Source organism: Camelus ferus, chromosome 4 (genome assembly GCF_009834535.1).
Source record: "Camelus ferus isolate YT-003-E chromosome 4, BCGSAC_Cfer_1.0, whole genome shotgun sequence".
Classification (NCBI taxonomy): domain Eukaryota; kingdom Metazoa; phylum Chordata; class Mammalia; order Artiodactyla; family Camelidae; genus Camelus; species Camelus ferus.
Window position 1 is genome coordinate 66581131 of NC_045699.1, and position 26696 is coordinate 66607826.

The 26696-nt window shown below is 40.9% G+C and overlaps 1 protein-coding gene and 1 pseudogene across 3 annotated transcripts in view; one reads left to right on the forward strand and one right to left on the reverse strand.

Annotated features, from left to right (window-relative positions):
• Positions 1-15887: 15887 nt before the first annotated feature.
• On the reverse strand, positions 15888-16699 carry LOC116663375 (annotated as a pseudogene).
• A 551-nt stretch (positions 16700-17250) lies between these two features.
• Positions 17251-26696, forward strand: part of PBX3 (PBX homeobox 3) — a 198200-nt gene continuing 188754 nt past the window's right edge. The window contains exons 1-2 of one of the 3 annotated variants that reach the window (XM_032478450.1): positions 17251-17572; positions 18496-18569. In XM_032478450.1, the coding sequence (XP_032334341.1) occupies positions 17373-17572; positions 18496-18569 (274 nt within the window). In that variant the 5' untranslated portion in view covers positions 17251-17372. Of the gene's footprint in view, positions 17573-18029; positions 18240-18495; positions 18570-26696 lie in introns of those variants that run through there. The other 2 variants (XM_032478451.1, XM_032478449.1) reach the window with 2 other exon arrangements.

Genomic DNA, 26696 nt, shown 5'->3' on the forward strand with positions numbered 1-26696 from the left:
ATAACACAGGGATTTATATTCAGTTTCTTATAATCAGCTGTAATGGAAAACAAATGGAAAATACATACATGTGTGCATGTATAAGTATAACTGAATGGCTTTGCTGTACACCTGAAACTAAGATTGTAAATCGACTACACTTCTATAAAAAAAAAAAGAATAAAGATAAATAAATACATTTTACTAAAAATTATTTTAAAAATTGCTCATCATTAACTTTAAAACTCTTGTTGGCATTAAAACCTGATATAGAGAGAGATGGAAGTTATACAAAGGGATATAAAACACATATTACAGGATGATAAAAGGTATTTGAAAAGTGACAGAGTATGATAGCATTATATTTTATATTTTAAAAATATACATTCATATACCTACTTCTATACATATGCACTCTGTATATACTTGAGCAGAGGCCTGGAGACAGTCACAGAAACTGCAGTGATTATTCCTAGGGAGGGATGAGAGGCATAGAGATATGCTCAAAGAGGACTTAGGCTTTATCTATATTTTTCTGGAAAATATTTCAAAGACAGCATAGCCCAATATTACTTGTGTAATCATAAAATAGATAAGTATAGAAATTTTTTAAATGAACACCTTCTTTCTGCCCTTGTTAGTCACAGAAAGTTCCTGACCCCTGCCCCCGCCCCCAGTATGGATCCCCAGACTTTGGCTCCCCTCCCAGGACCAGCACTATAGCCAGATCCTTTCCCTAGCTTGGATCTCACCTGATCACGGCTTCTGTCCTTCTCCCTTAACCTTTTCCCTAAAGAATCCAGGATGTTTTATGCTATTGATGTGAAGGACCAAATATAAACTCTTCACCTAGAGCCCAGTGAAAGTTTTACAATTGATTAGCTACCTAGATTTTTTTATATTTGCCTTCTCCTGCTTTCCTCTTGTCTCAAAGAGTTGTCAAGAGTTTCTGACCCAGGAATGGTAATAATAATGTTGGCCAACACTTATTTATTCAACAATTACATTTATTGAGCACTGGGTTAAGCACTGGACTAGGTCCTAGGGGTAGAATCAGTGAAGAAAACAGGCAAAAGCCTTCACCTCATGGAACCTACATTCTAATGGAGGGAGAATGACAATACTGAAAATATAAGTAATATCTAAAATAAGTGAGTGCTGTGAGCTATGGGGAAAAATAAAACAGGAGGTGCTGGAATGAGGTATAATTTGAAGTAGGTAAGTTGGTCAGAGGCGGCTCTGATGGATGACGTTTGAGCAGAAATATAGCTGTCTGGAGAAGGATCAATCCTTAGTGAAGTACTTGTAAAACATGATGTCTTTGAATCCTTATAAATGCCCTAAGAGGTAAGTATTCTAATGATTCCCATTTTACAGATGAGGAAGCTGAGGTTTGGAGTAGAGTAGTAATCTGCCCCAAATCACAGCTGGTAAAGGCAGAGCTGGATTTGAACCCTCTGAACCTGGGCTTTTCCTGTTTGCCCTTTCTTCTCTCTTGCTTTCCAACAAGCCTCTTCAAATGTCAGCCTCTTTTAGACCCACTTTTCTAGGATCCCTCTGCCCTCCAACCTCACAAATGAGAAACTCAGCCCAAGCCAGAACCCCATCATAGCTCCATGGGACTCGCCCAGCCTGGTCTGCCCCTCCTTTCTGGTGGAGATGGGAGCTGGGGAAACAGACAACTCAGCTATGACAGCCTAAGGACAATTCAGTTTAATGCTCTGCCCACATTGGGAAAAAGCAAGTTGGTTCTTTTAACTGGCAAGGTCATTAAAAACTAAAAAAGCACAAATACATTGGGTGTTAACTCTTCCATGTTATCAATTCTGGGGAAAACATTGCTCATGCTGGCCATTGCAAATTACCCTTCAGGAGCCAGAAGGCGGCACAGAAGAAGCATGCTGCTCGGAGGACAAAAGGAAACAATGCCTGTGGAGGACACTCTGGAAAGGAGAAGGGGAGTGAAGAAGCAGAACTTCATTATCACCAAGAAAACAGTGTGGTTTGGATTTGTTGCATACAACATGCTATAAAAACAGAATATGGTTTCAAAACTTGGCTCAGAATTTCCCCTTCACATTTATGGAATACTTAAGTCATTTTTTTTCCTTTAATGCTAACACTAACCCGAAGCAGTAGCAACTATAATGTACCCATTTCAGAGATGAGGAACTGAGGCTTAGATAAGTACATTGTTCAAGATCTCCTGTAGAGCAGATATTTAAACTGAGGTGTATTCATCTCTTAACCATAATACACCTGTCTGTCCCATATGAAGACCTTGTGATGATCAAGTTGGGCAAGAAGGTTAAACAGAAGTTTTGCTAATCACTGCATACTAAACATCTCCTGGAAATAGACTTTCCTGAGTAGAAATAGTCATCTTCCCCCTCCCCCTTTTCAGGCCCTTAAAAGAATACCTCGAGAGTAAGATGGTTTCTAACTGAAAGGGGTTGATGTTAAACCACAAAACATTTAACCCTTATCAGCAAGTTTTCCTATGTTATATTTTATTTTGTTTAAAAATTTCTCATTTAATGTAGATTACATTATTATTTCATTTCTAAATTAAAATTTTATTTTTCTCAGGAATTGTGCACAGAAGTTAAAAACAAAATAATATCAAAAGGTTTACAGCAAAAAGCACTTATATTGTATTTTCTGTTACTGTCTTTTCCCTGTCTCTTCCCTCGGAATATAATTTGGCTACTGGCTGTGAGATTTTTTTTTAAAGGCCCAGTTTAGTACCTTTCTATTTGTTTTGGGTTGTCGTAGGTTTTTTTTTTTTTTTTAATAAAAATTGTGATAATTTATTCTACAACATTTCTTCTAAGATAAAATGAATACTGCTAGAGAAACATGAAAATGCACTATCTCAAGCCAGCATCTCCTTTTTCTCGTAATTAAAATTTTATTTTATTTTTTACCAAAGTTATACATAAGATTTGTTTAATAAGCCAAATAGCTCTCGCTGCAAATCTGGTGTCTGCTACATCACAGCAGATCGGTCCTCAATAAATGAGGGAAAATCGCAACCATTTTGCACTGACGTGAAGATCCCCGTGGTGCGCGATCGCTTGGCAGCATCTGCTTCTTTCCCTCTTGGATACAAAGCGGACAGAGTCAACTTTATAAATCCTATTACAAAAATGGGCTTCTTTCCCCAAAGTGTGCATAAGAATGCATGATTTCTTGGAACATCTGAGATGAGTGATGAAATACCAACTGAAGAACATTTTTTAATTTCTTGCAGTTTGAATAGGGTATGAGAATTCATCTCCTTTTTAGCTGGATCCTAAGACCAGGCCAAATATCTAACTGTGGAAATGCTCACACATCCCACAGTGAGAGTTGACATGAAAGACTTCCCTTCCTCCTGAACGAGAAACCCCCAAAGCCTTTCGTTGCATGATTGAAGGTGCCAGGGCTCTTCGGTCACTGGATAATATGTGATGTTTTGCATCATGAGGGCTATGCAGGGTGCACGCGTGCTCTGCTTAGTGCAAAATCTGGACGCATTTGCTCTGGCAATGGCACCATTTTCAGTGATTGGGCTATTGTTCTAACTAAAAGGCTAAAGGTCTTTAAGGTGATTTTTGTTCCTCTGATTTTATGGCCTGAATATTCATTTTTCGTTTTCATTATCTAAGTATACAAGATATGGTATAGGATTTGAATCTTTTTAAAATTAATTGCATTGTAAATCAAACAGATTTCCGTGGAATGCACTTACTCATCATTAGCATACGAGTTTCCAGTAAAATATCTTTAGTATTATTTTTATTATTAACATATTTACACTGTCACTCCATCTCTGCACCCTTTGTGAATCTGTTTTTAAAATAAATATGACCTGATACCAGAGTGATTGGTGCAATAAAAATGCATGATGTGAAATTAATCAAACATGGTCAGGTTCAATTTATAAGGGACACATTAAGAAAAATTATTTCTTGTTCGGGTATGCCACTCAGTGAATCAAACAGAGCTGCGTATATTTCAGCAAGATACATGTAAAATCCATTCATTCAACCAACATTTATTATGCATTTACTGTGTGCATCACAGGGGATAAAAATCAAGCTGAGCAAACAAGAAATTCACACATGAAACTCTGAAGACCATAAGCAACTGCATAATTGTAGAATATATGTTGAATATCTAAGGATTCCAGAAACAAAAGCTTAAGTAACAGCAGCATAGGGCCCTGGTTAAGGGCGTGGGCCTCTGGATTTATTTCAGTTTTTTTCAGGAAGTAGCCATTAATTTTTGCGTGAAAAAATGAGAGCAGAGAGGCATAATTCATTGTGAAGATAGGTTTTATATTCTGTATATGTGAAGGAAATAAATTTCTAATGCAATAAAATAAAGAGAATGGGGGAAAAAAAACCCAGCTTGGTGTTTAGAGTCAGACAGGCACGGTTCAAATCTCAGCTCTGCTACTTATTAGCTGGGTGATCTTGGGTAAGTTCTTTCATTTTGTGGAGCTTCAAGTTTGCTTATCTATAATATGGAGATGATAAGATCTTTTGCATAGAATTGTCATGAGAATTAAATGAGATGACATCCTGCATAAGCATTTACTAAATATGTTATCATAGTGGGGCTGGAGGCAGTCAAAGAAGCTGTGTTGGGAGCTGTTATTGTCCAAGTTTTTGGCAAAGATGAATTGTTGCAGACAGCATTCCAGGTGGTGGAAGAGACAGTAAAGGCAGGAAGACAGGGCTGGAAACCAACTATTTCACTTACTTCTAGTGATAAGGTTCTACTTTCTTCCTACTGGAGCTAGTTAGGTAGAGACAAGCCAAGTTCTAGCCAGAGAAGCAGATGAGAGGGCTCAAGGTTGATATCTCTACCTTCACGTGGCTTAAAAGTGAAGAATTTCTAGACATGTTATCAGGAAGCATCCATGGAGAACACCTGTAATCATCGAGCCTTAGTGAGATGGAACTCAGGACCCAACACTGTGAGTATCTTAAAGGCTGGAACTTCCCCTGCCTTATTTGGCACTGTACCCTACAGCCTAGCATGGGGCATGTCCAAGGGAAGCAATCAATAACCACTTGATGAACAAATGAATGAACCCCTGTGTTGTGTAAGATGAAAACAATCATTTACCTGCTTTCAATGAGATAGAGTATCTCCCCATCAATTAAGAATATCCCTCCTTCTTGGAATAATAATGCTTCCTTCCTTAGTGGATCACCACTTCCCAGAAATTCTATTGCCCCCTCCCACCAGAGAGGACCATTTGGCTATCAACACAAGGTGCATTGGCCTAGGGCTCATCATGCCCACTGGACATTATTGTTCAGATGGCCACCCTCCTTGGCACCAGCCTTCAGACTAGTCAGCCCACTGAGCCTAAACTCTGCCAACTCCTTCATTCATTTAATATTTATTCACATATTCATTTAACTAATGGTAATTCAGTTCCTTCCGATGCCCAGCACATAGGGCTGGAGACACCGAAATCAGTCAGAGTCCCGCAACTCAGAGCATCACAGTCAAGGAGAGAAGTAACTCACAATACGGGGTAACCAAGTGCAAAAATAGAAATATATACAAGATAGGAGAGACAAAGGAGAGATTTACTACTCTTATCCAGGAGAATCAGGGAGGCATTCCCAGGAAAGCAACATCTGAGATGGATTCTGAAGGAGGAATAGGATAAGATCAGGATGATTTTAGACCGAGGGTTGAAAAGGCACAGAGGGATCAAAGAGTGAGGATCTGGGCTGTAGTGAAGCCTAGAATGGTGAGCAGAGGCCAGGTGATGGAGAGAGTTGAACATGCAGCCAAGGAGCTTAAACTTCATTTTTTCAGTAAAGAAATGTGGGAGATTGTGTGTTTATTTTTTCAGTAAAGAAATGTGGGAGACTGTGTATTTATTTTTTCAGTAAAGAAATGTGCCGCCCAGGTATCCTTTCCCTGAAGGTCTTGTGGCCCTGGTTGCTGGGAATGCTATCCAGAGGCAGTCTTCAGCTATAAGGCTCCTTTAGGGAATGCCTCAGCTGCAGAGGACCACCTTGCCCAAGGTCATAGCCTTCCCTGGCAGGGCAGCCGGCATCCTGTGACTGATGGATGCCAGAGTATAAAGGTCCAGTCCTCTTGGCCCAACTCTGGACAACTCTGAAGGCCCATTCTAGTTCCAAAGGTCCCAGTGGGGTCCACTGAGTCTGTTATTGGTTCTATGCTAAAGTTCAGCTTCCCCCTCTGATCCCTCTTGCTTTCTTCCCTTCTCTTCCACAGGAATTGCTACTAAAGGTAACACCACCCTGGGCATGGATCTTGTCCTCTCTGCTTTCTCAGCACTTTATTCATCAGGGGTCACCTCTCCATTTCTCCTACTACAAGCTCCTACCTGAGGTATTTAAAGATTTTAAAATCTCTTTCAGAATCCCTACAAGTCCTCAACCCCACATTGCCTTCCAACTCCCGTTCTCTTGCTCTCCTCTGCTTGACAGGTGAATTTCTCCCCAGTCTACCACTTGCTCCTTTGTTAACTTCCCTGAGCTCCTGTCCCACTCCCAACTCCAATAAAATGTTTTCACCTGGGCACCGATGGGTGCCAGTTCTTACCCAGATCCCCCAGGACCTCCCTGGACACACCTCACTAGCTACATTCTTGAGCTTAAACCCTCTTCCCTAATTCCCTACTTCAATGTACACATGATTCTAAATTAAGTCATCTGCTGGGAAACAGGTTGTGGTGGTCCAGTTAAGACTGTCGGCTCTTGAATGACTCCCAGAGACCATAAGAACCAGAAACTGGAACCCTGGGAGCTGTCCACCTCCTTGTCCACCCTCTCCCCAACCCTCACCCTTTCCTAGGCTGCACTATTTCTTCTTCTGTGACTGTTCTGTTTGTGAGTGGCTTTTCTGCTTCTCCCTGTGCAGCTGACTAAACATAACTGACTCAGAGGTCTGAGGGTTACATGTCCTCAATTCAAGCAGCCAGCAAACAAATCAGTGTCTTCCAGATGCAAGGACAAGTCCTCAAAAGAGAGACTGTTTGGTTTAGCTCTGATCGAGTGCTCATCTCTGGTCCAGTGATCTAAGGCTAGGAGAGTTGCGGCCTGGGGTAGGAAATGTGGTTATGGAGACTCATGGCTGTAGATGTGAGATTCAAGAGGAATTGACGTCTTGTGCTGGGCAACTATCTATATGACATGATTTTACAGCCCTGAATAATCACAGGTGAGCAAAATTCCCAGGGTTTATAAAATTTCATTTTAGGCAAATATCTAACCTCTTTGCCTACCTATCTTATGGTTTTGGGAAGCATCATTTACTCATTTCATCTCCTCTTTCCACCTTTTTGAGCTAATGAGTAGTAATATAATAGGAAGAACATTATAAGGAAAATATCCCATGAGATTCTCCTCAAAAATAAAATCTTAAATATACACTTCAATAGTACTTTCCCATATAACACAGTTATTAATCATAATAATAAAATAAAAGGCCTTTTGAGTCCATTTTAATTGCTTCTGCATTAAAATCTGACCTAGAAATTGAACATGGAAGATAATCAAAAGTATCATCTAGCTGCTTCTGACAGAAGCAAGTTTATAACCTGTGCATAAGTTCTTAGGAAATAATATCGCCAGGAAATCTTTGATGGCCCCCTTATGGGTAAAAAAAATAATTTTAGAAAATTTATTTTCAGATCAGCATATTGTAGCATAATTCTTAAAGAAACTTTTACTTTAAATCAGTTTTATTGTAAGCCTAGGAAAGAAAGAAGACTAGGAGATGAACAAAGTCTTGACAAGAAGCTGGTGAGAGGAGAAGAAATATACTGTGGGACCACTTGTTTTTAAGAAATGAAACTCTGGATTTATACACCAGCTTTAAAAAATCTCTCTAGGTACACTGTTCAGCAGCTATTTGGATCTTGTCTAAAATTTTTAGTATGTTTCAAATAAAAGCAGATTTCTTTGTTTCAAGACAGCTATTTTGTGATCCCCCCTTTATTCATTTATTTAACAAAATATTTTCTAAGCATCAATTATATGCCAGGTATTGTTCAGATGTTGAATGTCAAAAGACCTCTTCAAGGAGCAGAGAATGTAAGATACACTCCTAGAAGCTATATTAAAAGGTAGATATTTACCCTTATATACTGTTGGTGGGAATGTAAAATGGTACAGCTTCTGCGGCCAATAGTAGTTCCTGAAAAATTTTTAAATAAAATACCCAGCAATTCCACTTCTCAGTATATACGAGACAGAAATGAAAGCAAGGACTCAAACACTTGAACATCCATGTTCATAGCAGTATTATTCACAGCAGCTAAAATGTGAAAGCAACCCAAGTGTCCATCAGTGGATGAATGAATAAACAAAATGTGGTCCATACATATAATGCAATGGAATATTATTCAGCTATAGCATGGGTGAACCTTGAAGACTGTGCTAAGCAAAATAAACTATTCACGAAAAGACAAAACAGTGTATGATTCCACTTATATGAGCTACCTAGAGCAAATTCATAGAGACAGAAAATAGAACAGTGGTTACCAGGGGTTGGGGGAAGGAGTAATGGGGAATTAGTGTTTAATGAGTACAGAATTTCAGTTTTGAAAGATGAAAAAAGTTCTGGAGATGGCTGCTGGTGATGGTTGGACACCTGTGTGAACGTACTTATATGCCACTGAACTAAAGATTTAAAAATAGTTAAAATGATAAGTTATGTATATTTAAGCACAATTCTTTAAAATGGTACACATTTATAAGAACCTGATTGATATTAGGGACTCAAAAAGGAAGGATTTCACTTGCTTTGGGGGTTTAGAAAGGCTTTTTGGAGCTGACACTAGAGCAGGGAGGCAATATGTATGGTGAAAACGGTCAGAAGTTTCCAGTCCCAACACCACTCTGTCTTTTAATAATGACAGAGCCTTAGGACAGGTGACATGACCCTTCTAAGGGCAATGCAGCATGGGGATTATTTACAAGGACGCTGAGCCAGAAGACTTGTTTGAATCATAGTTCATTTAACAGCCACGTGGTCTTAGTCAAGTTATTTGACGTCTTTAGGACTCAGTTTCTCCAACTGTGAAATAGGGAGGTTAATGCCCAACTTGTAGGGTTGTTGTGAAAGTTTAACCAGATCAGGTATGAGAAACCATTAGCACAGTGCTTGCCATAAACCAAGGGCTCAGTAAGTGTCAGTGGCTCTTATTTTCTGAGTCTCACCTATAATATGGGGTTAATATTACTGGTCTTAAGATCTTTGAGTTCTTTTGAGGATCAGCAGAGATACGGTACATGAAAAAGGTAAGATAGTATTATTGAAGATGGGTAAAATTTGGATATGCATTCCCACTGAAGGGAACAGCATGAGGAAAAGGAAGAGGCCAGAAAGTGTGGGGCATTAGGGTTAATTATAACACTGAGTATGGGAAGGAATAGTGGGAAATGCTGGAGAGAGAGAACTAGGGTAGATTACTTAGGGCTTCGGAGGCCTGGCTAAGAAACACATCACAGAGGTAGATCTCATGGAATGTAAGTGAGAGAGAGAGAGAGGGCCAGGATCACGCTGTGATTTGATTTGGCACTGAGAATTAGATCTGGAGCATGTGCTAGGCTGCCTTCAAGATGATGCCTCTCCCAGTCAGGTTGGGCTGCTATAACAAAATACCATTGACTGGATGGTTTAAACAGCAGGCATTTATTTCTCCCAGGTCTAGAGGCTGGGGAAGTCTAAGAGGTGCCAGCATGGTCAGGTTCTGGAAAGAGCCCTCTACCTGGCTTGTAGATGGCTGCCTTCTCTCTGACTTCTCACATGGCAGAGAGACAGACCTCTGGTGTCTCTTCCTTTTCTTAAAAGGGCATTATTCTCACCATGGAGTCTCCACCTTCATGACCTCATCTAAACCTAATTACCTCCCCAAGGCCTCACCTCCTGATGCTATCACATTGCAGGTTATGGCTTCAACATATTAATTTGCAGGGTTGGCCAGGTGGGGTGGGACACAAATATTCAGTCCATTAACAGCTCCCAGTGACCCTTATCTCCTGATATTCATGTCCTGTGTAATCCTCTCCCCTGGAGTATGAGTTGGATCTAGTGACTTGCTTCTAATAAAGAGAACACAGCCAAAGTGTTAGGATGTCACTTATGAAATTAGGTTACAAAAAGACTGACTTCTTCCACCTTACCTGCTCTCTCTTGCTCTCTGGCTTCCTCACCCTTTGGAAGCCAACTACCATGTTGTGAGCTGTCCTGTGGAGAGACCCACTGGTCAAGGAACTGATGTCTCTGGCCAAAAGTCACTGAGCACCTGAGGTTTGCCAACAGCCATGTGAGTGAACTGGGAAGTGGATCCTTACTTTGATGAGCTTGGAGGTGACTACAGCCCAGGCAGTCACTTTGATTGCAGCCTTGTGAGAGACCCTAAGCCAGAGGCACCCATCTAAGCTGCATTCAATTCCTAACACACAGAAACTCTAAGGTAATAAATGTTTGTTGTTTAAAGCAAACAAGTTTGGGAATAACTTATTACACAGCACTAGATAACTAATACAGAGACCAAAAATACTGCCTCTCACTTCAGATGCCAGCTACAAGTTCAAGGTTCCCCAGACTACCTATAATTCTGACAAACTAGTTACAAATTTGGCTGTTTCCATGACTCCCTCAGGTTTAATAATGCACTAGAATGACAGAACTCTGAAAAGCACCCTACTGATGATTATAGTTTTATTATAAAGGATATCAATCAGGCCTAGTCAAATGAAGAGACACATGGGTCAAGGTCTTAGAAGATCCTGAATGCAGAGCTTTCAAGCTCTCTCCCCATAGTGTCAGGGCAAATCACCTTCCTGGCACACCAATGTGTTCATCAACCAGGAAGCTCTACTGAGCTTTGGTATCTAGAGTTTTTATTAAGGTTTCATTACAGAGGCATGATTGATTGATTCATTGGCCACATGACTGAATTCAATCTCCAGTTCCCTTCCCTTCCTGGGAGGATGAGCTGGCTCCAAGTTCCAACCCTCTCAATATATGGTTGGTCTTTCTGGTGATCAGCCCCTATCCTGAGACTTCTTGTTAGCATAAACTCAGTTGTGCTCCAAGGGGCTCATGAATAACAAAGACACTCCTATCTCTTGGGAAATTCCAAAGGTTTTAGAAATTACCACCCAGAAACCTAGGACAAAAAGACCATTTTTTATTATATATAACATCTTCCAACATCTAGGAGTGCCTACTGAATACCAGGCATTGTGCTGGGTTATTCTTCTATCCATCCATCCTTTCTGTATTTATAGTGCTAGATTAGCTTTGCTGGAAGTAACAGAAAACCCAAGCAGTAGGAATTTAAAAGTAGGAATTAAATTTTCTCACATAACTAGAAACCAAGGAGTAAGCAATTGTTGGTTTTGCTCAGATGTTCAGCAATGTTTGCAGGCACTTAGGCTCTCCCTACCTCTCTGCCCCACTTACCATGTTCATTTTTGGTTTTAATAAATGTTTTACTTCAGAATATTTACAGGAAAACAATAAGATAGTACAGAGGGTTCTTTAATACCTCTGAGCTGGTTTCCCCTATTATTAACATCTTATACTAATCTTGTGCATTTGTTGAATGTGCAATTAGAGAACTAATAGTGATATGTTATTATTAACATAAGTTCATAGTTTATTCAGATTTCTTTAGTTTTTACCTAATGTCCTTTTTCTGTTCAACCTGGTATACCATTTTACATTTAGTTGTCATACCTCCTTAGATATTTCTTGGTTGTGACAGTTTTTCAGATACTCGTTTTTGATGACCTTCACAGTTTTGTTTTGTTTTTTGCATTTATTTATTTATTTAAAAATAATTCTTATTTTTTATTGACATGTAGTCAATTTACAATATTAGTTTCAGGTGTACAGCAAAGCAATTCAGTTATACATATACACACATACATACGTATATTTTCAGTTCCTTTTCTATTACGGTGCATAACAAGATAATAGATATAGTTCCCTGTGCTATACAGTAGGTCCTTGTTGTTTAATCTATTTTAAATGTAGTAATGTGTATCTATTAATCCCAAACTCCTAATCTATCCCTCTACCCCAGTCCCTCTTGGTAATCACAGTTTGTTTTCTATGTCCGTGAGTCTATTTCTGGCTTGTAAATAAAATTTATATATATATTTTTAAGATTCCACCATATAAGTGACAACATATGATATTTGTCTATCTCTGTCTGACTTACTTCACTTAATACAATAATCTCTAGGTCCATTCATGTTGTTGCAAATGGCATTATTTCATTCTTTTTTGTGGCTGAGTAGTATTCCATTGTATACATATACCACTACTTCTTTATCCATTCATCTGTTGATGGACATTTAGGTGTGATGACTTTCACAGTTTTGAGGAGTGCTAGTCAGATAGTTTGTAGAAAGTCCCTCAATTGGAATTTGTTTGTGTTTTGCTTATTGGGATTATGGGTTTTAGGAAGGAAGACCACAGAGATAAACCACCAAACCATGTTAATTTTTATCCTTATCTTGTCACCTCCTTATCACAAGATGGTTGCTACTACCACTCCAGAATCAGAACTATGTTCAAAGATGGAAAGAGGCAGAAGGAAGGAGTGTCATGTTTGTTCCCCCTCCTTTTTTTTTTTTAATCAGGAAAGTCATCCCTCCACCATGACTGGCTCAGAAGGCAGAAGACAGGATGCTCCTCTTGACTTAGACTTTGACTGTGACGGAACACATTGCCATTGTCAGGGTTCTATCAGCATGGAAGGAGGTAGACCAATGGATGACAGCAACTGACAGTGTTTGCCCCAAGTGTCTACTATGTATGAGACTGCTCTGTACTCAGTGCTATAAGGAAAGACAGGACATAAAAGATAGGGCTTTCTATCAAATCTTCCAGAAATTATATATTCTAATATTCTCTTTTAAGGACCTCATCATAGAAGGGTACACTGTTATGTCACTGGTCCTTTGGTTGCTCAAACATTTCTTCACAGATGAAGATTTGTCACATGTTACAGGTGTTATTCACTGTAAAGACCACTTTTAAAGAGTCATTCCCAAAGTGATAGAGCAATTATACATTTGGGAGTAAGTATTTAGTCAGTTTCCTCAAAGTGACAACTTGGAAAGTTCAACTCTTTCTGAGATGTCTAAGTTTTGTTTTTTTAAAGCCAAATCGGTCACGTGATAGTCCATCTCAAAATACATACCTTGCCCTTGACATGCATATGAACTAGAGGAGAAAAGTAACAGGTAAATTTAGCACAAGCATCACGGGTCTATCTAGTACGGTGGTAAATTACATATTATAGGCAATATACTGAGACAGTTTATAGCAGATGAAGATCAGTGAAGGCAGGCATAGCAGGAAAGCTTCAGAGAGGCTGGGTCCTAGATGGCCATGAAGGACAGGCTGGCTGGGCTTTGGTCTTCATTTCCCTCCTCTGCTACCATAAGACCCAGATTCCCCTAATCTCTGATAGAGCCTTTTACCCTCTTTTTATTAAGTACCCTATTATTTTCAATAGTTTACAGTTCATCTGTTAAGGCCTTGTGATTTTTATTTAGTAATCTTGATTAAATGATTTTTTGTTTTTGTTTTTGCAGTGTTTCATAGGGTAGGCTTTGCAGCCACACAGATCAAGATTTGAATCCAAGGTCCAGTACTTAACTGGCTTGGTGGTCTTGTGTAAGTTCCTAGCCCTCTTTTAGTCTGTTCCCTTATATTTAATAGTAATCTCACCTAGGCAGGGCTGTTGTGAGGCTGAAATAAGGTGAAACAATAATACAGAGCACAGTGTCCCACCCTGAGAGAGTGCGCGATAATGATACCTTCTGTGATCATCACCACGTTGATAGAGGCAGTGGTGCCATTAATATAAGCCAAACCCATGGAAAGGGATAGATATGAGAGAGCCCGTAGTTGGTTTTCACCACTTTGTTACTTAACTTTACATGAATGTACACCCACCAAAAGTAAACTACATTTCCTTTGACTTTTTAATAATCACTGCCTTAGAAACAGCAAAGATGGATTTAGGTACTTAAGGAGGTTCTACTCTATTATCTGTGAAGGCACCAACCATGTGACTCAGATTGCTAAGCAAGGCAAGGCAACATCCTACATGAGAGACTGGCAAAAGTACAAGAGATCTTGGAGCATATGCAAGTAGTTGACACTGTTCATTGGGGCTTGGAAACCATTCTAAAAGAATTTATGCTTTAAATCAATGGCAGTTGTCAATGAGCCCGTGAGGGAATCCTTGCTAGGACCCTCTGGCTTTTACTGCAACTCATGTTGACAATAACAAAAAGAGAAGCCTCCCAAGCAAGTCAATCTAATCCAATCACTTAATGCAGAATTATGGTATCAAGTTTCCACATCACCGAATGACCATGGGTTTCGAGGTGTGTGCCGTAAAATAGCCGTGGGTGTTAGACATTTAACAAGTTGTTTTATTCCTAATTGCTGGCATTTGCTTAACTGTTTTCGTAATTCTAATTTATGTTTTTATGTTCTAGTTTGTTTACATAGCCCATACTTCCCAATTGCCTTTATTTGCTTAAGTGTTTCTTTAATTTTATTTACATTTTTATATATGTTGCTTTGCTTACATAACTCATTGTTTGGAGTGGGCTAGAAATAATCATAAATCCCCATTGCTAATTAGCCTCATCCTCATGACTGATTAGTCAAGATTATGAGCCTAGAAGGAGGGCAGGGAGGATGCCTGATAGTGAGTCACACACAGCATCATTGAATTTTAGAGCTGGAAGGAATTTAGAGCTTAAGGCATCTTTCAGATAGAATTCCGCGGTTTTACATCTTCAACGTTGGAAAATTATGAAAGATTGGCTGCTTTGTCTGGTTCCTTTATGCAAAAATACACAAGGATTTGGTGACAGTTTTGAAAAACAACTTAAGAATAAAGAGAAAGCCCAATCATTGATAACTATGAGTAACCTATAATGGGGGTTTGAAAGAAGAATCAGAAACTTGACACATAAATGGGCTACAGAAGAGCCGAGAATATTAATGAACATGAGGGGGCTTCTTCTTTGGAAGTAAGTAGCAGAGTGGATTGTTTGGAATTCCTTCTCCAGCAGCTGTGCAGTTTGTAAAGATTTTAGCTTGCCTAACTGTAAGGGTAGCTATTAGCTTGGCAGTGGGGAGTATTTAAAAGTACACACAACATATGAAGGAAAGAACCTGGAACCGAGTAGCCTGCTTCATTCCAAGAATCCATCTGGCATGTAAAGAACTGCTTGTCCTACATTAAACCCTGCAGAGTAAGAACCATTTTTCATATCTCATACCCCTATTTTTGGTTTCAGGTTAGACAGCTTACTGAATTTGGGGAAGGAACAAGAGGATTTTTCAGAACCATCTAACCAAAGGACCCATCTAGGGTGAGCTCCATGGATCTAAAACGGGGAACATATGTTGAAGCCCTGTTTGGGAAATCGGGTTTAGAGAAAGCTCGAGCGTCCACAAGAGGTGGGAGTCTAGACCCCCAAATAATGTGAGCATTTACTCGTTTGTAGACAGAGTACAACGGAAGAAAAGTGTTACAGATATGAAAATCTGTGGCTGGAGTCACTAACATTAAAAGACTCATGGTGATAGAGTAAATTTATATGTGGAATCCAGTCTATCTTTAAATAAACATATATTCGTAATAAAGAGATCATTTTGAAGCTTTGGTCTATCTGGAAGCAGCTAAAAGCAAACCGAAGGAATAGCCCCTGGATTACCAGGAACTGAAGAGCGTGTAAAAGGTTCTAAACCTTAAATTAGTCCTGGATATCAGGCCCTTTCCTTCCTCCCGGATTCACTTCTCTCTGACACATTTTCATATGCTCCTCTTTCAAGGGAAAGTGTATGTCACTCAGATCCGCTCAGGGCAGGCATCAAGCATGCGGGACAATAGCATCCCACCTTACCTGGTCACCTCTTCAGGGACAGCGCAAGGCCGGAGCGCTGGCGCCAACTCCCAGCAGCGCCCTCTTGGTTACTATGGTGATCGCGGATGGGCGGGGCCATCACCGCTGCGTCCCCGCCTCTGCCCAGGACATTTCGAACGCTCCAATAGGGACAGCCCTTTCTTGTCTCTGTCCCGCCCCGTTCGACTCCGAGGGCGATTCGATTGGCGTGGGACTGGCGGCAGGGTACCTTTAGGATACCACCTCCTGACGGGAAGAGCGGGAAAGTGTACAGGCGCTGTCCGAGGCGTGGAGCTCCCGGCTCAGCGGGGAAGCACATGGTTGGCTTTGGAGCTAGTTGTCCCGTGTCCCGTACACAACTCTTCGCACCTATGACTTCTAACTCTAGGGATCAGGAGCCCGGGTGTGGGCAGAGCGTTTGCAGGCAAGGGCGGCCCATCCCAGGGAGCTAGGACTCGACTAGGCGAGAGGCTCCGGTGGCGCGCTCTCAGGCGCTGGGGATCAGAGGCCAGAGTGGGCGGGCCGAAGTCTGGGGGCGGTGCCAGCGGCGGCGGCGGGAGGTGCAAGGCCCAATGAGCGCGCGCGACGCCCCCGTGGGCGGGGCGTTCAGAGCGCTCCCCGCCCTCTCCCTCGCCCCCGCCCCTCCCCCCGGGCGCCGGGGCCGCAGTGAGTGAGTGGCACTGGCAGCCTGTCAATCCCTCAGCCGAACGGCCTTCAAGCCCGGTCCGCGGCGGCTGCTGGCAGGGTGCGCGGCTTCGGCGGTGGCGGCGGCGACTTCCCCCGCCCCATCAATCTGCTGTCCGTCCGGCGCGCGGCCCGCCAGGGCCCTCCATCGGGCTCCGCGCCCCCGCCGCGCCGGCCCGCCCGCTCCCAAACTTTCCTCCTCCGCCCCCTCGCTCCCCTCGGCCCGCCCGCCGGCCTCCTCCGCCGCCGCCGCCGCCGCTCCCTCCCCTGGGGCCGCCGGGGCTCGGATCCCGCCCGGCCGAGGTGGCCGAGGCGGCGGAGGCGGCGGCGGCGGCCGAGGGAGGGGAGTGCGCAGGCTGGCGCGGGGGGCGGCGGGCGTCCCGGCAACTCGGCAGGCGCTGAGGAGCAAGTTGCGCGGGTCCACCCGGCGGGGCTCGCGGCGGCGAGGAGGCGGCGCGGCGGCCGCGTGAGGGCAGCGGGCGCCGCTGCCTCCGCCTCCGCCACCGCAGCGGAGCCCGACGCTTCCGCCTGCCGCTTCTCCTCAGCCTCGGCGGCGGCGGAAGCCGAAGCCGGGCGCCTGTCCGCACCGCCTCAACCGCGGGCCCCGCCGGCCGGGCGGCCCCCTCCCCGCGCGGGCGGGGAGCGCGCGGCCGCCTCCCCCTCCCCCTCCCCCTCTTTCTTCTCCTCCCTCGCCGCCGCCGCCGCCGCCGCCGCCGCCTCAGCCTTCGCCTCAGCCGCCGCCGCCCGCTCCCGCCCGCGCGCGGCGGGATGGACGATCAATCCAGGATGCTGCAGACTCTGGCCGGGGTGAACCTGGCCGGCCACTCGGTGCAGGGGGGCATGGCCCTGCCGCCTCCCCCGCACGGCCACGAAGGGGCGGACGGCGACGGCAGGAAGCAGGACATCGGCGACATCCTCCACCAGATTATGACCATCACCGACCAGAGCTTGGACGAGGCGCAAGCAAAGTTGGTGTCGTCTCATTAAGCATCTTTTGTGTGTGTGCGGGAGCCGGGCCCGCGGCAGAGTCGGGGCCCGGATGGCGCCCCGGCCCGGGGCCTGAACCCCGGGCGGTTAACTTTCTCCGAAAACAGGCCGCCCGCCCGGGCCTCGGGGGGACTTGCCCGCGCCCCTGGACGCGGGCGGGAGTCGGCAAAGTTGCTCTTGGGGCGCGGGACGGACTTGGCGCCGCGTGGATTTTGTGGGTTTCTCATACCCTCCTGTCCGGCCCCCTCGCAGCCCGGCCCCTTCGCACGAATTCAAACCTCCCGCCTGGACCCCGATGCACGCCGCGAGAGCGGGCCCCGGGCCGCGCTTGAGGGAAGTGCAACTTTCAACTCGGCCCGGAGTCCCGGCGCCTGGCTCCGCTTGGCCGCGGGACGACCTCGCAGTGCGGGCGGCCGCCCCAGCCTGGGCGCGGGGCGATGGGCGGTTCCGGGCGCGGGCGGCCAAGTTCTCAGGGAAGGGAGGGCCGCCTCGCAAACTTTGCCGAGCTGTCACCGTCCGCTGGCCGCAGTCCGCCGGCCGCCAGCGCCGCGCCCGCTCCCCGGCGGGGGGCGGACGCGGGAGCCCCTCCACGCCGTCCCCTCCCCCGAGTCGCCGCCGGCTGCCCCCGGATCGCGGCTCCCCGCGCGGGTTCGCGCCCTGCGCTCGCCGAGGCGTCTGCCTGCCGGGCAGATGGGTCGCGCTTCGTTCGGGCTGGAGCTTTAGCCGCCGGAGCTTGCGGGTTGTCGCTAACTAGTCAACTTGAGTTCAGTTGACTTGCCGTGGTTGAAAAGAGCCTTGCAAAATAGGGGGCCGGAATTAAATCTTGGGTCTAACTTAAAGGAAGGCGCCATATTATTCCATAGGTGATGCTAATACCTTTGTGTTTTGCTGTTTGTATTTTTAGGAAACATGCCCTGAACTGTCACAGAATGAAACCCGCGCTCTTCAGCGTCCTGTGTGAGATCAAAGAGAAAACAGGTAAGACGCTCCGCTCCGCTGTGGGCCTGGAGACCCCCGAGGTGGGGTCCGAGGTACTCCTTCGACTCTTCCAGTTGAGAGCTGCTGCTTTTGGGCACCGCCATCTTTGATCATTCTTTCCTTCCCACCTCCTGATCTTGAGAAAAAACTGCAATAAATCTGGAGTCGATTTCTCAATTCTGCCCCTGGTGTAAAATGAAGTGTAGATGAGGACCGGGCTGGGTCGCAGTCCCCAGGCAGCCACCTCTGGCTGCAGTGGGGAGGGGGCCATGAGCCTCAATCGCCCTCTCCTCCTTTTGCCTTGTTTATATGTCAGTTTTTAAAAGGAGCAACGGGAGACTGGATACCAGGGACCGATTCCTGGGAGAAGCATCCCCCAACTTTGTTTTAACTTAGCCTTAAGCTTCAGTTCCACAGTCAGAAGAATAGATGCAGTTGAACAGACCCCAGCAGCATGTTTGAATTAGGGTTTTAGTTGAGAATACTACTTTTAAGAAGCAGAAAGGGTAACGATGTGTTTAGGCATATACAGTGTATTACAACTATTAATACTTTTATTAAATTTTATGATTGAAATTATTACACTGTAAACATGCTTAATATATTTTATAAAGTAGGAAATGGTCCACAGGTACAGGTTGAACAATTTTTTAAGTGTTCAAGACAGGGAATATATGAGAAAGCTTTTGCAGAAGTGCTGGAATGAACACTACAAGTACATATTAGACTAATTTCTGACAATTTATTTCAATTTAGTTTTCTTGTTAGACTTTTTAAAATTGAAGATATTTTAGTCTTGAGGTGATAGTAACGACTCAAATGGAATTAGAGATTTAATCTACATGTTTTAGGTCGTATTTGGCATTATCTTCTCTGTATATGACAAACAAGTGCATTAAACAAGCTTTTCTGTTGATGTGTGTGTGTGTGTGTGTGTGTGTGTGTGTGTGTGTGTGTGTGTTGGATATACAGTATTATAAAGTTGCCATTTTTTAAGTTAGCAAAGAAAAGAGAATGCTAAAGTCCAGGATACAGTAATATTCAAGTTAATCTATTTAAAAGGGTAAATGAGATTGTGTTTAAATTGAGTATACAAATAATAGCACACTATATATAATTGTTAGTTGGTAGGAGAGTTGCCATCCTATTAAACAGATTTTTCACTCTGCAGTGTTATACTGATCCTAAAAGTAATCAATAAAAAATGAGGGGTTATTGCTTTCTATCAAGATGTATGCTAAAACCATAATTAACAGTGTTATGTTGAGAGCCTTAAAGAGTGCTTTTCCTGCTTTCTATTCGTAGTGTAGTATGCATGGTTTCTTAATGTTGAGTGATTGTTTTTAAGATGTATTTTACATTTCAAAAATCACAGGCATTTAAAATTACTTTCACTCTGTTGATTTTTAGCTTCCTTTAGAAAGCATTGTGATTTAAAACAGTAGATAATTTTTATCTGACTATAAAATAAGACATCAACCATTAAATCTTGAAGATTCTTAGTTTAGAAGCCTAAAAGTACGTAATTCTCAGTAAATTATGTTGCTTAATGTCCAAGGGTTTTCTTGCTATCAGGGCTCCACTTCAGTTTCTGCTGACAGCTAAGCACTGGGGTATTGACTATGTTGTGAATATTAAGATTGATTCAACTTTATACCGTATTATATTACTAGGGAGAGGGGATTGATATCCTTCCCTTATCTCCTTCTCATGGTTTGTATTTATTTATTTTTTTTGCCTTTTTAAAGTTTTGGTCTATCCAGCTTGAGAACCAAACCCAGCAAACTGCTTTTCTTGTTTAGACGTTTAGCAGCAGGCAGAATTCAATTAGGAAGCATAAGTCCTCTAGTTGCTTATTTGCACAAGACTAAGTTACACCATTCTGAAAGGAAAGTATAGTCAACCTCATGTCAAAGGTGAGGTACGAAAAAGAAAACAAGTCTTTTCAGAGTCTGGGATTACTGGCAGAGGGAGCTTTAGTAGGGTGCTTGCTATTTAAGAACCAAGAGGTAGCTGACAAAAGAAATTTTTGTGTTTTGAAAATTGTTTCTGAGGCTTTCAGTGATAATTTGTAAATTAGATCCTCATTTTGTGCTTTGGCCACTGGATCCAAGTTTGCACGTTATCTCTTTTGTAAAAAGCCAACAGCCGACAAGGAGTAAAGGCGGCTGTCTGGGCAGAGGCATCTTCCTGCCAGCCTCTCTAACCTCGAGAGAGGGACAGGATTTAAGTACCGAATGATTGATGGGGGTGAAGCTCTTTCTCTCTTCTCCTTTCTCCCCTACTACCCGTATCCCCACCTCACTCTCCAAAACTAGTCTTAGAAGGAGACAGGGATGCTGGACTCAGACTCCTTGATTTGAAATAAAACAGCTGTGTAGACATTAGTGTTACCGTAGCAAAGAAATTGGGGCAACAAATTCCAGGCACACGCCCCCCTGCCCCCAATCCCCCCATCTGTTCCTACAGTCCTGCTGTGGAAACAGTCATGAACTTGTAAAATAAGCACTGTAGATAAAATATAATGTATATTGCATAAATGCTTTTTCTTTATATCATTTTATTAAATCTAATAACATAGTTTCCAAAGAGTAATTCTCCATAACCTAGAGAAAGTTTATTTAGTCATTTGTAATAGAAACCAGGAACATTATGTGATGACTCTATTCTGCATAATAGAGGGGTAGGGGGTTGACTAGTAGGGAGGTAAAGGGTAAAACTGTCACTTCAATGGATAATGTCATTTCAGTTGTGCTTCTTCTAAAATAAGACAAAATCATTAAAAAAAAAAAAAGAATCCATGTATTTGTAGATCTGCAGTAGATTTTGCGATTTCTGATTAGGCAGTGAACACTGCCAGTTCCGATGCACATGAGGGGTTTAGTTTGGAAAACATCTTTTTTCCTTCCTACCAAGGTATTTTTCCCTTCTGACAGATAAATGGGTAATCTACCACAATTACATTGTTTTCTCGTTCAGAGGTAGGGTATGAGATGCTTGCTTTTTCTTGAAAATGTATTCTTTTATAAAATTTATCATAAAATTATTTTGGGGCAGAAATATCTGTCATTGTTACATTTTGATATTTATACATTTTGAAAGCAACTGAAAGTTAAAAGCTTTAAAAACAAGGTATTTCTCCATTTTAAACTAAGTAAGCAACCAGTGAGATAATTGTTGATATGTTAAGATTTTTCTCTTTTTTTTAAAGCTGTATTTTACCATCTGTCTTTTATGAAATATCTGTAATGCTGTAAGGTCTCCTCATCTACATACCTTTTTGAGGGCATTCCCTCACATCTACCTGGCTAACTTAATTTTGATTGTTGAAGTCCTTTGTGAGAGATCCCATCCTCACAAGTCTGTCTTTTTTCTGCAGCCCTTAATTATGAGAGTTTGAATGAAGGAAATGGCTCTTTTTGAGGAACAAAAATGTATTTAAAAATTTTAAAATGAAAATCCAACATTTTAACATGTAATCTGAGTCGTATTGTTAAAAGGTGTTCTGTATTTAAAAAAATATATCAACATAACCTTTTCCTACGGTAGGTTAAAATACTTCATGTTGATAGCTGCCAACCAAACTCTGATTTATTGCCACCACAAACCCTAAATAGCGTTCATTTACTAGTAATGTCTAATGACATACATGATGGTTTGCCAGATTTGTGGCCTTTGTGAGGCTTATAAGCAGGACTGACTTGGGAAGATCATAAAACTTAATGAACTTCTCTACTGCAGGAGGTGTCCGCAGGGGAAGAGAAAGGCCTGCTTGCCTGGTTGGGCTGGTTGAAGTATTTTTTATGTTTAAGGAAAAGAAGAAGGTTACTATTAAAAAATGCTTTGCTTTTAAAAGAACCCTCCCTAGAAAGAGTCATAAGGATTTTAGACAGCAAAGTGGATCAAAGAGGTAGCTTGTGAGTTTTTATATGCATTTAGAATATGATACATATGATTAAACCTTTTATCTTGACTGCTGTAAGTGTGACTAGCTTTCAGAGAGGCAGGGCATTACTCTCAGTCAACAGCCCTCTATTTAATTCTGACTCCAAAGGTTTAGAGACTCAGTGGAGTCTTCTTTTTCTGATCTGTTTTCTTTTTTATTACGGGTCTTTTATAATATAATATAATGTAATTTTTATTGTAATATTATATATTACTATTTAGTATAAAAATTTGTTCACTTTTCTTTGTATAGTGCCATGTAATTCTTTAATTCCCAGTGTATAAAACCCAACTATTCCATCAAGTGAAAATTTAACAAGAAAGATGAAAATTGTTATATGTGAGTCTAAATGTTACTGTATATATTGCATACATTCTTTTAAGTTGCTCTTGCAATATTTCCAGTATAATTTTCACTATTTGTTCCAAAGTTTTCAAAACAAATGCACTTCCATACATGATTTATTTTGTGTTTTAATGAACTTATTTTCTAGTTTTTAAAAGCTTTTTGTTATGAACAACTTCAAACGTAGTAAAAATATGTAGCGAGAAGAGAAACTTGAATCCCCATGAACTCATCGCCCACCTTTAGCAGTTAGCAACACTTGGCCAATCTTGTTTTCTGTGTAGCTCCCACCCTTTAAAAATTATTTTGAAGCAAATTTTAATGGACCTTTAATGTTTTAAATTTCATATCAGTTTTAGACATTATGGTTTTTCAGGTTGGAAATACTAAATATTAAACAGAAAAAAAAACAAAGTCAGTATATATTGGAAATGTCTTAAATTTATTGCTTTATTACAAAGTTTTCCTTAAAGCAATTTAAAACTATTTTTTATTTTCTGTTTCTACAGATTTGTATAACTTACTGGAGCTTTTTTAGGAGGTTTTGAGGAAGGATATTAAATAGTGATGTTCTTCTAACTTTCTTTACTCTTCTCCCATTCTTAGAACATAATACATGTAATTTATTCATAGAAAATCTGGAAAAAATCTTACTTCTATGCTGATTTAGAACTAAATGATCTAAAGTATCAAGCAGATATTATCTTAAAAGTATGGGCCTGTCTTCCAACCCTTTTCTTCGTTTTTTGTTTTTTTTTCTTCCCAATAAAAATATATTGAACCCTCTTGTCAATACTGACGTGATCTGTGCAAGTAATTCTTTCATGCCTCAGTTTTAGTGGACTTGATTTTATTACAGATTTGTGTAGTTTTGGTATTTTATTTGGGACTTTACTATGTTATTTATTATACTAATTTACATAATTTTATTCCAAATCAACAGTATATTAATACAGTGGCAAAGGAAAACCTTGCCTTGTCCCAAAGAACACATTGGTTCATGGGCTTTCATAAAATACATCGATGTATATCTTCCATGCTATGATCCTTTTCCTTTTAATTAATTTTGCTTGTACGTTTAGATTTCTGTTTACAAATTTTGTAAATGGCTACTTCAGACAGATTTAACATCTTATTTGAATTATGTATATTTTGATAGTTCGTGGTGGCATTGTACCGAATGAAGTTATGTTAAGTATGGCTATGAAGAATGGAAACCGCATTTCGTGAACCACACCTTAAATCAGTCATCACTTAATTTTATACTCTTACCATTAAGGTATCTATGCAGAATAAATACTTAGCACATCACCACCAAACACATCAAGTTAAATAAGGATTTTTAGAATATTTTTCCTCTATGTACATGTGAACAAATTTAGGTATTTATTATTTTAATATTGACACTGTAAGAATAATGTCTTATTTGTTTTCTCAGCAAGCTTATGTTTTAGCCATTTATCAGTGTGATCAGCATGATTTAGGTAGTAACTGACTAACAAAGCTTGCACACCCCCCTCCCATGTTGACCTTTTCAAGCATTTCCTCTACTTTAGTAGGCCATTTGAGTCTTTAAGTATGAAGAGAGTAAATAATTTACATCACGATGTAGTGTAAATCGGTCAAAGTTTTTTAGACCTGGCTAAGAGATTTTTGACAAAGTTACAGAAGTTAATCAAACAAACAAATTGCTTATCACAGCTAGATGATAGTGTTATGTTTAGCAAATAAATTAGTAGAAAATGCTTGAGTGAGCCACTGAACAAAATAGACCATCTTTAGACACAGAACATATTTGAAAATAAATTTCATTAATCTTCACCCTTGATTTTAATTATCCCCTTTGTAGGCAGAATAGTAACCTGAATCTCTTCTTTACTATTTTTTTAATAGACATATTCCATAACTATAAGATGTTTGTAGCTGTTAACGGTAACAATAGTTTGATACTAAATTTGAGTGTATGTCTAGTAAAAAAATTGGTATGATAGAGTGTGTTAAGTTGAATTGGCGTAGCTTTTTTTTTTTTTTTTTTTGACTGGCTATACTTACATGGTAGTAACTCACTAGGACTGAAAACAGTCAAAATTATGGATAAAAATAATTGTTAAAAGTTTTGTATTTGTTTTATTCAATTTCAGTGCTTTACAAATGTTAAGCTGTTTTGAACAATAACCCTTTTTGTGTGATCATATTAATGAGGACTTGGTATACAATGTAATCCTTTTAATGCTGATGATTCCTCACAATGTTTAAACCATTATTTGGGAGACTCAACATATGTTATGGGAAAATGATTTTTTTGGTTTGTTTTGTTTTATGTCATACATCAGTTTTCAAAGCATATTTCTTATGCATCAGAGTCCAGCAGGTGGCTTTTTACATTAAAAAATTCATAAATTTTAAAATCCCATAAAATTTTATTTCAAACTCAAATTAACTAATTGAAAATGTCAACATTTCCACTGTCTCTATATTAACATTTATAATAGAACAAATGGTTGCATATAGAAATTATCTGTAACATAATCTAAATTAAGATTCTAAACAGGCATTACAGATGCTGGTAACTTTGGCAATTATCATTTTGTTTGGTGAACAGTAGTAAAACAGTGTGCGGTAAAAGTGTTTAGAGAGAGAGGATAAATAAATTGAACAGTTTTGCAATGCAAAGTGGTTTGTGGTGTTTTTGAGGATTTCTTGGCTCTCTCTTAACTGCTATTGTGAGCCTGGAGCAGATTTCCCCATTGCTAATGCCCTAGAAGTATTAATTCACTTTGATATGCTAATTAGAGGGCATTATGCAAGAAATGAGATTAAGTGGCAGCATGAAGCCATTTGCCTGTCAGTAAATTGAGAGCTTTAGCATCAGGAGGAGCTTTGTTTTTTTTTGTTTTGTTTTGTTTTGTGGGGTTTTTTTTTTTTTTTAGTTTCTCTTGGTTTTGCATATAAATAAAGTTGATTGAAAGGTCTAGAGAAGCTTCTAGAACATTGGTGGGGTTTTTTCCTTCCTATAATTATTAAACATAATGTTACAGAATTTTTCTAAATATTAATTGACCTAATTGGAGATAACAAATATGGAGTTTTCATTATGTTGTTTATATGTGAACATATACTAAGAATTTTGTGTCATCCAGTCTTTTTTTTCCTAAAGCCAAATTTCAGCAGTATGACTAGTGAACTATTATCACTTACTTCTTTTCAGAAGTATGAACTTGTGTGTGTGCTTGTGCACTAATGGCTTCACTAATCTGAAAGTCACAGGAATATTTTCTTCATTAGGGAAAGAATGAAGAAGTTGTTGAATTGGGCTTCAGGAAACTATATTAAATGAGCATTAAGACTCTGACTTCAGTACCTAATTGGAGCAATTAGAATTAGTGGGTAAATCCTGCCATTTACGCAACCTGTGGAGTTTACATTTCAGTGTATATCTGTTGTGTAAGATTACCGTGTTATTTGATTTTCATGTTGAAGATGGAATTTCATACTTGATTCTGATTTTACTGACTTTTGTGGTTTACGCCAAGCCTTTGATTTTCTCTCTATTAAACTACTATCTGATTTTCTATATTTTGTGGGGAAATGCATGAAAGAATGCTGGGATGGGAGTGGTGAACGGGGAGGATGACAGAACTCTGGGCCTGTGAAAAAAAATGAAGCTTTTCTCAAACATGGAACTGTATAAACTGTGCTAAGGATAGAATTTTGAAACTAGGCTTAACTACAATCTGAGATGTGGTTAGATAGGAGAGAGTTTGGATCAAGGATTCAGATTGAGGCTTGCTTCTAATGTCTGAATTCCACTAGTGTAGCTGTGACTCTAGACCCAA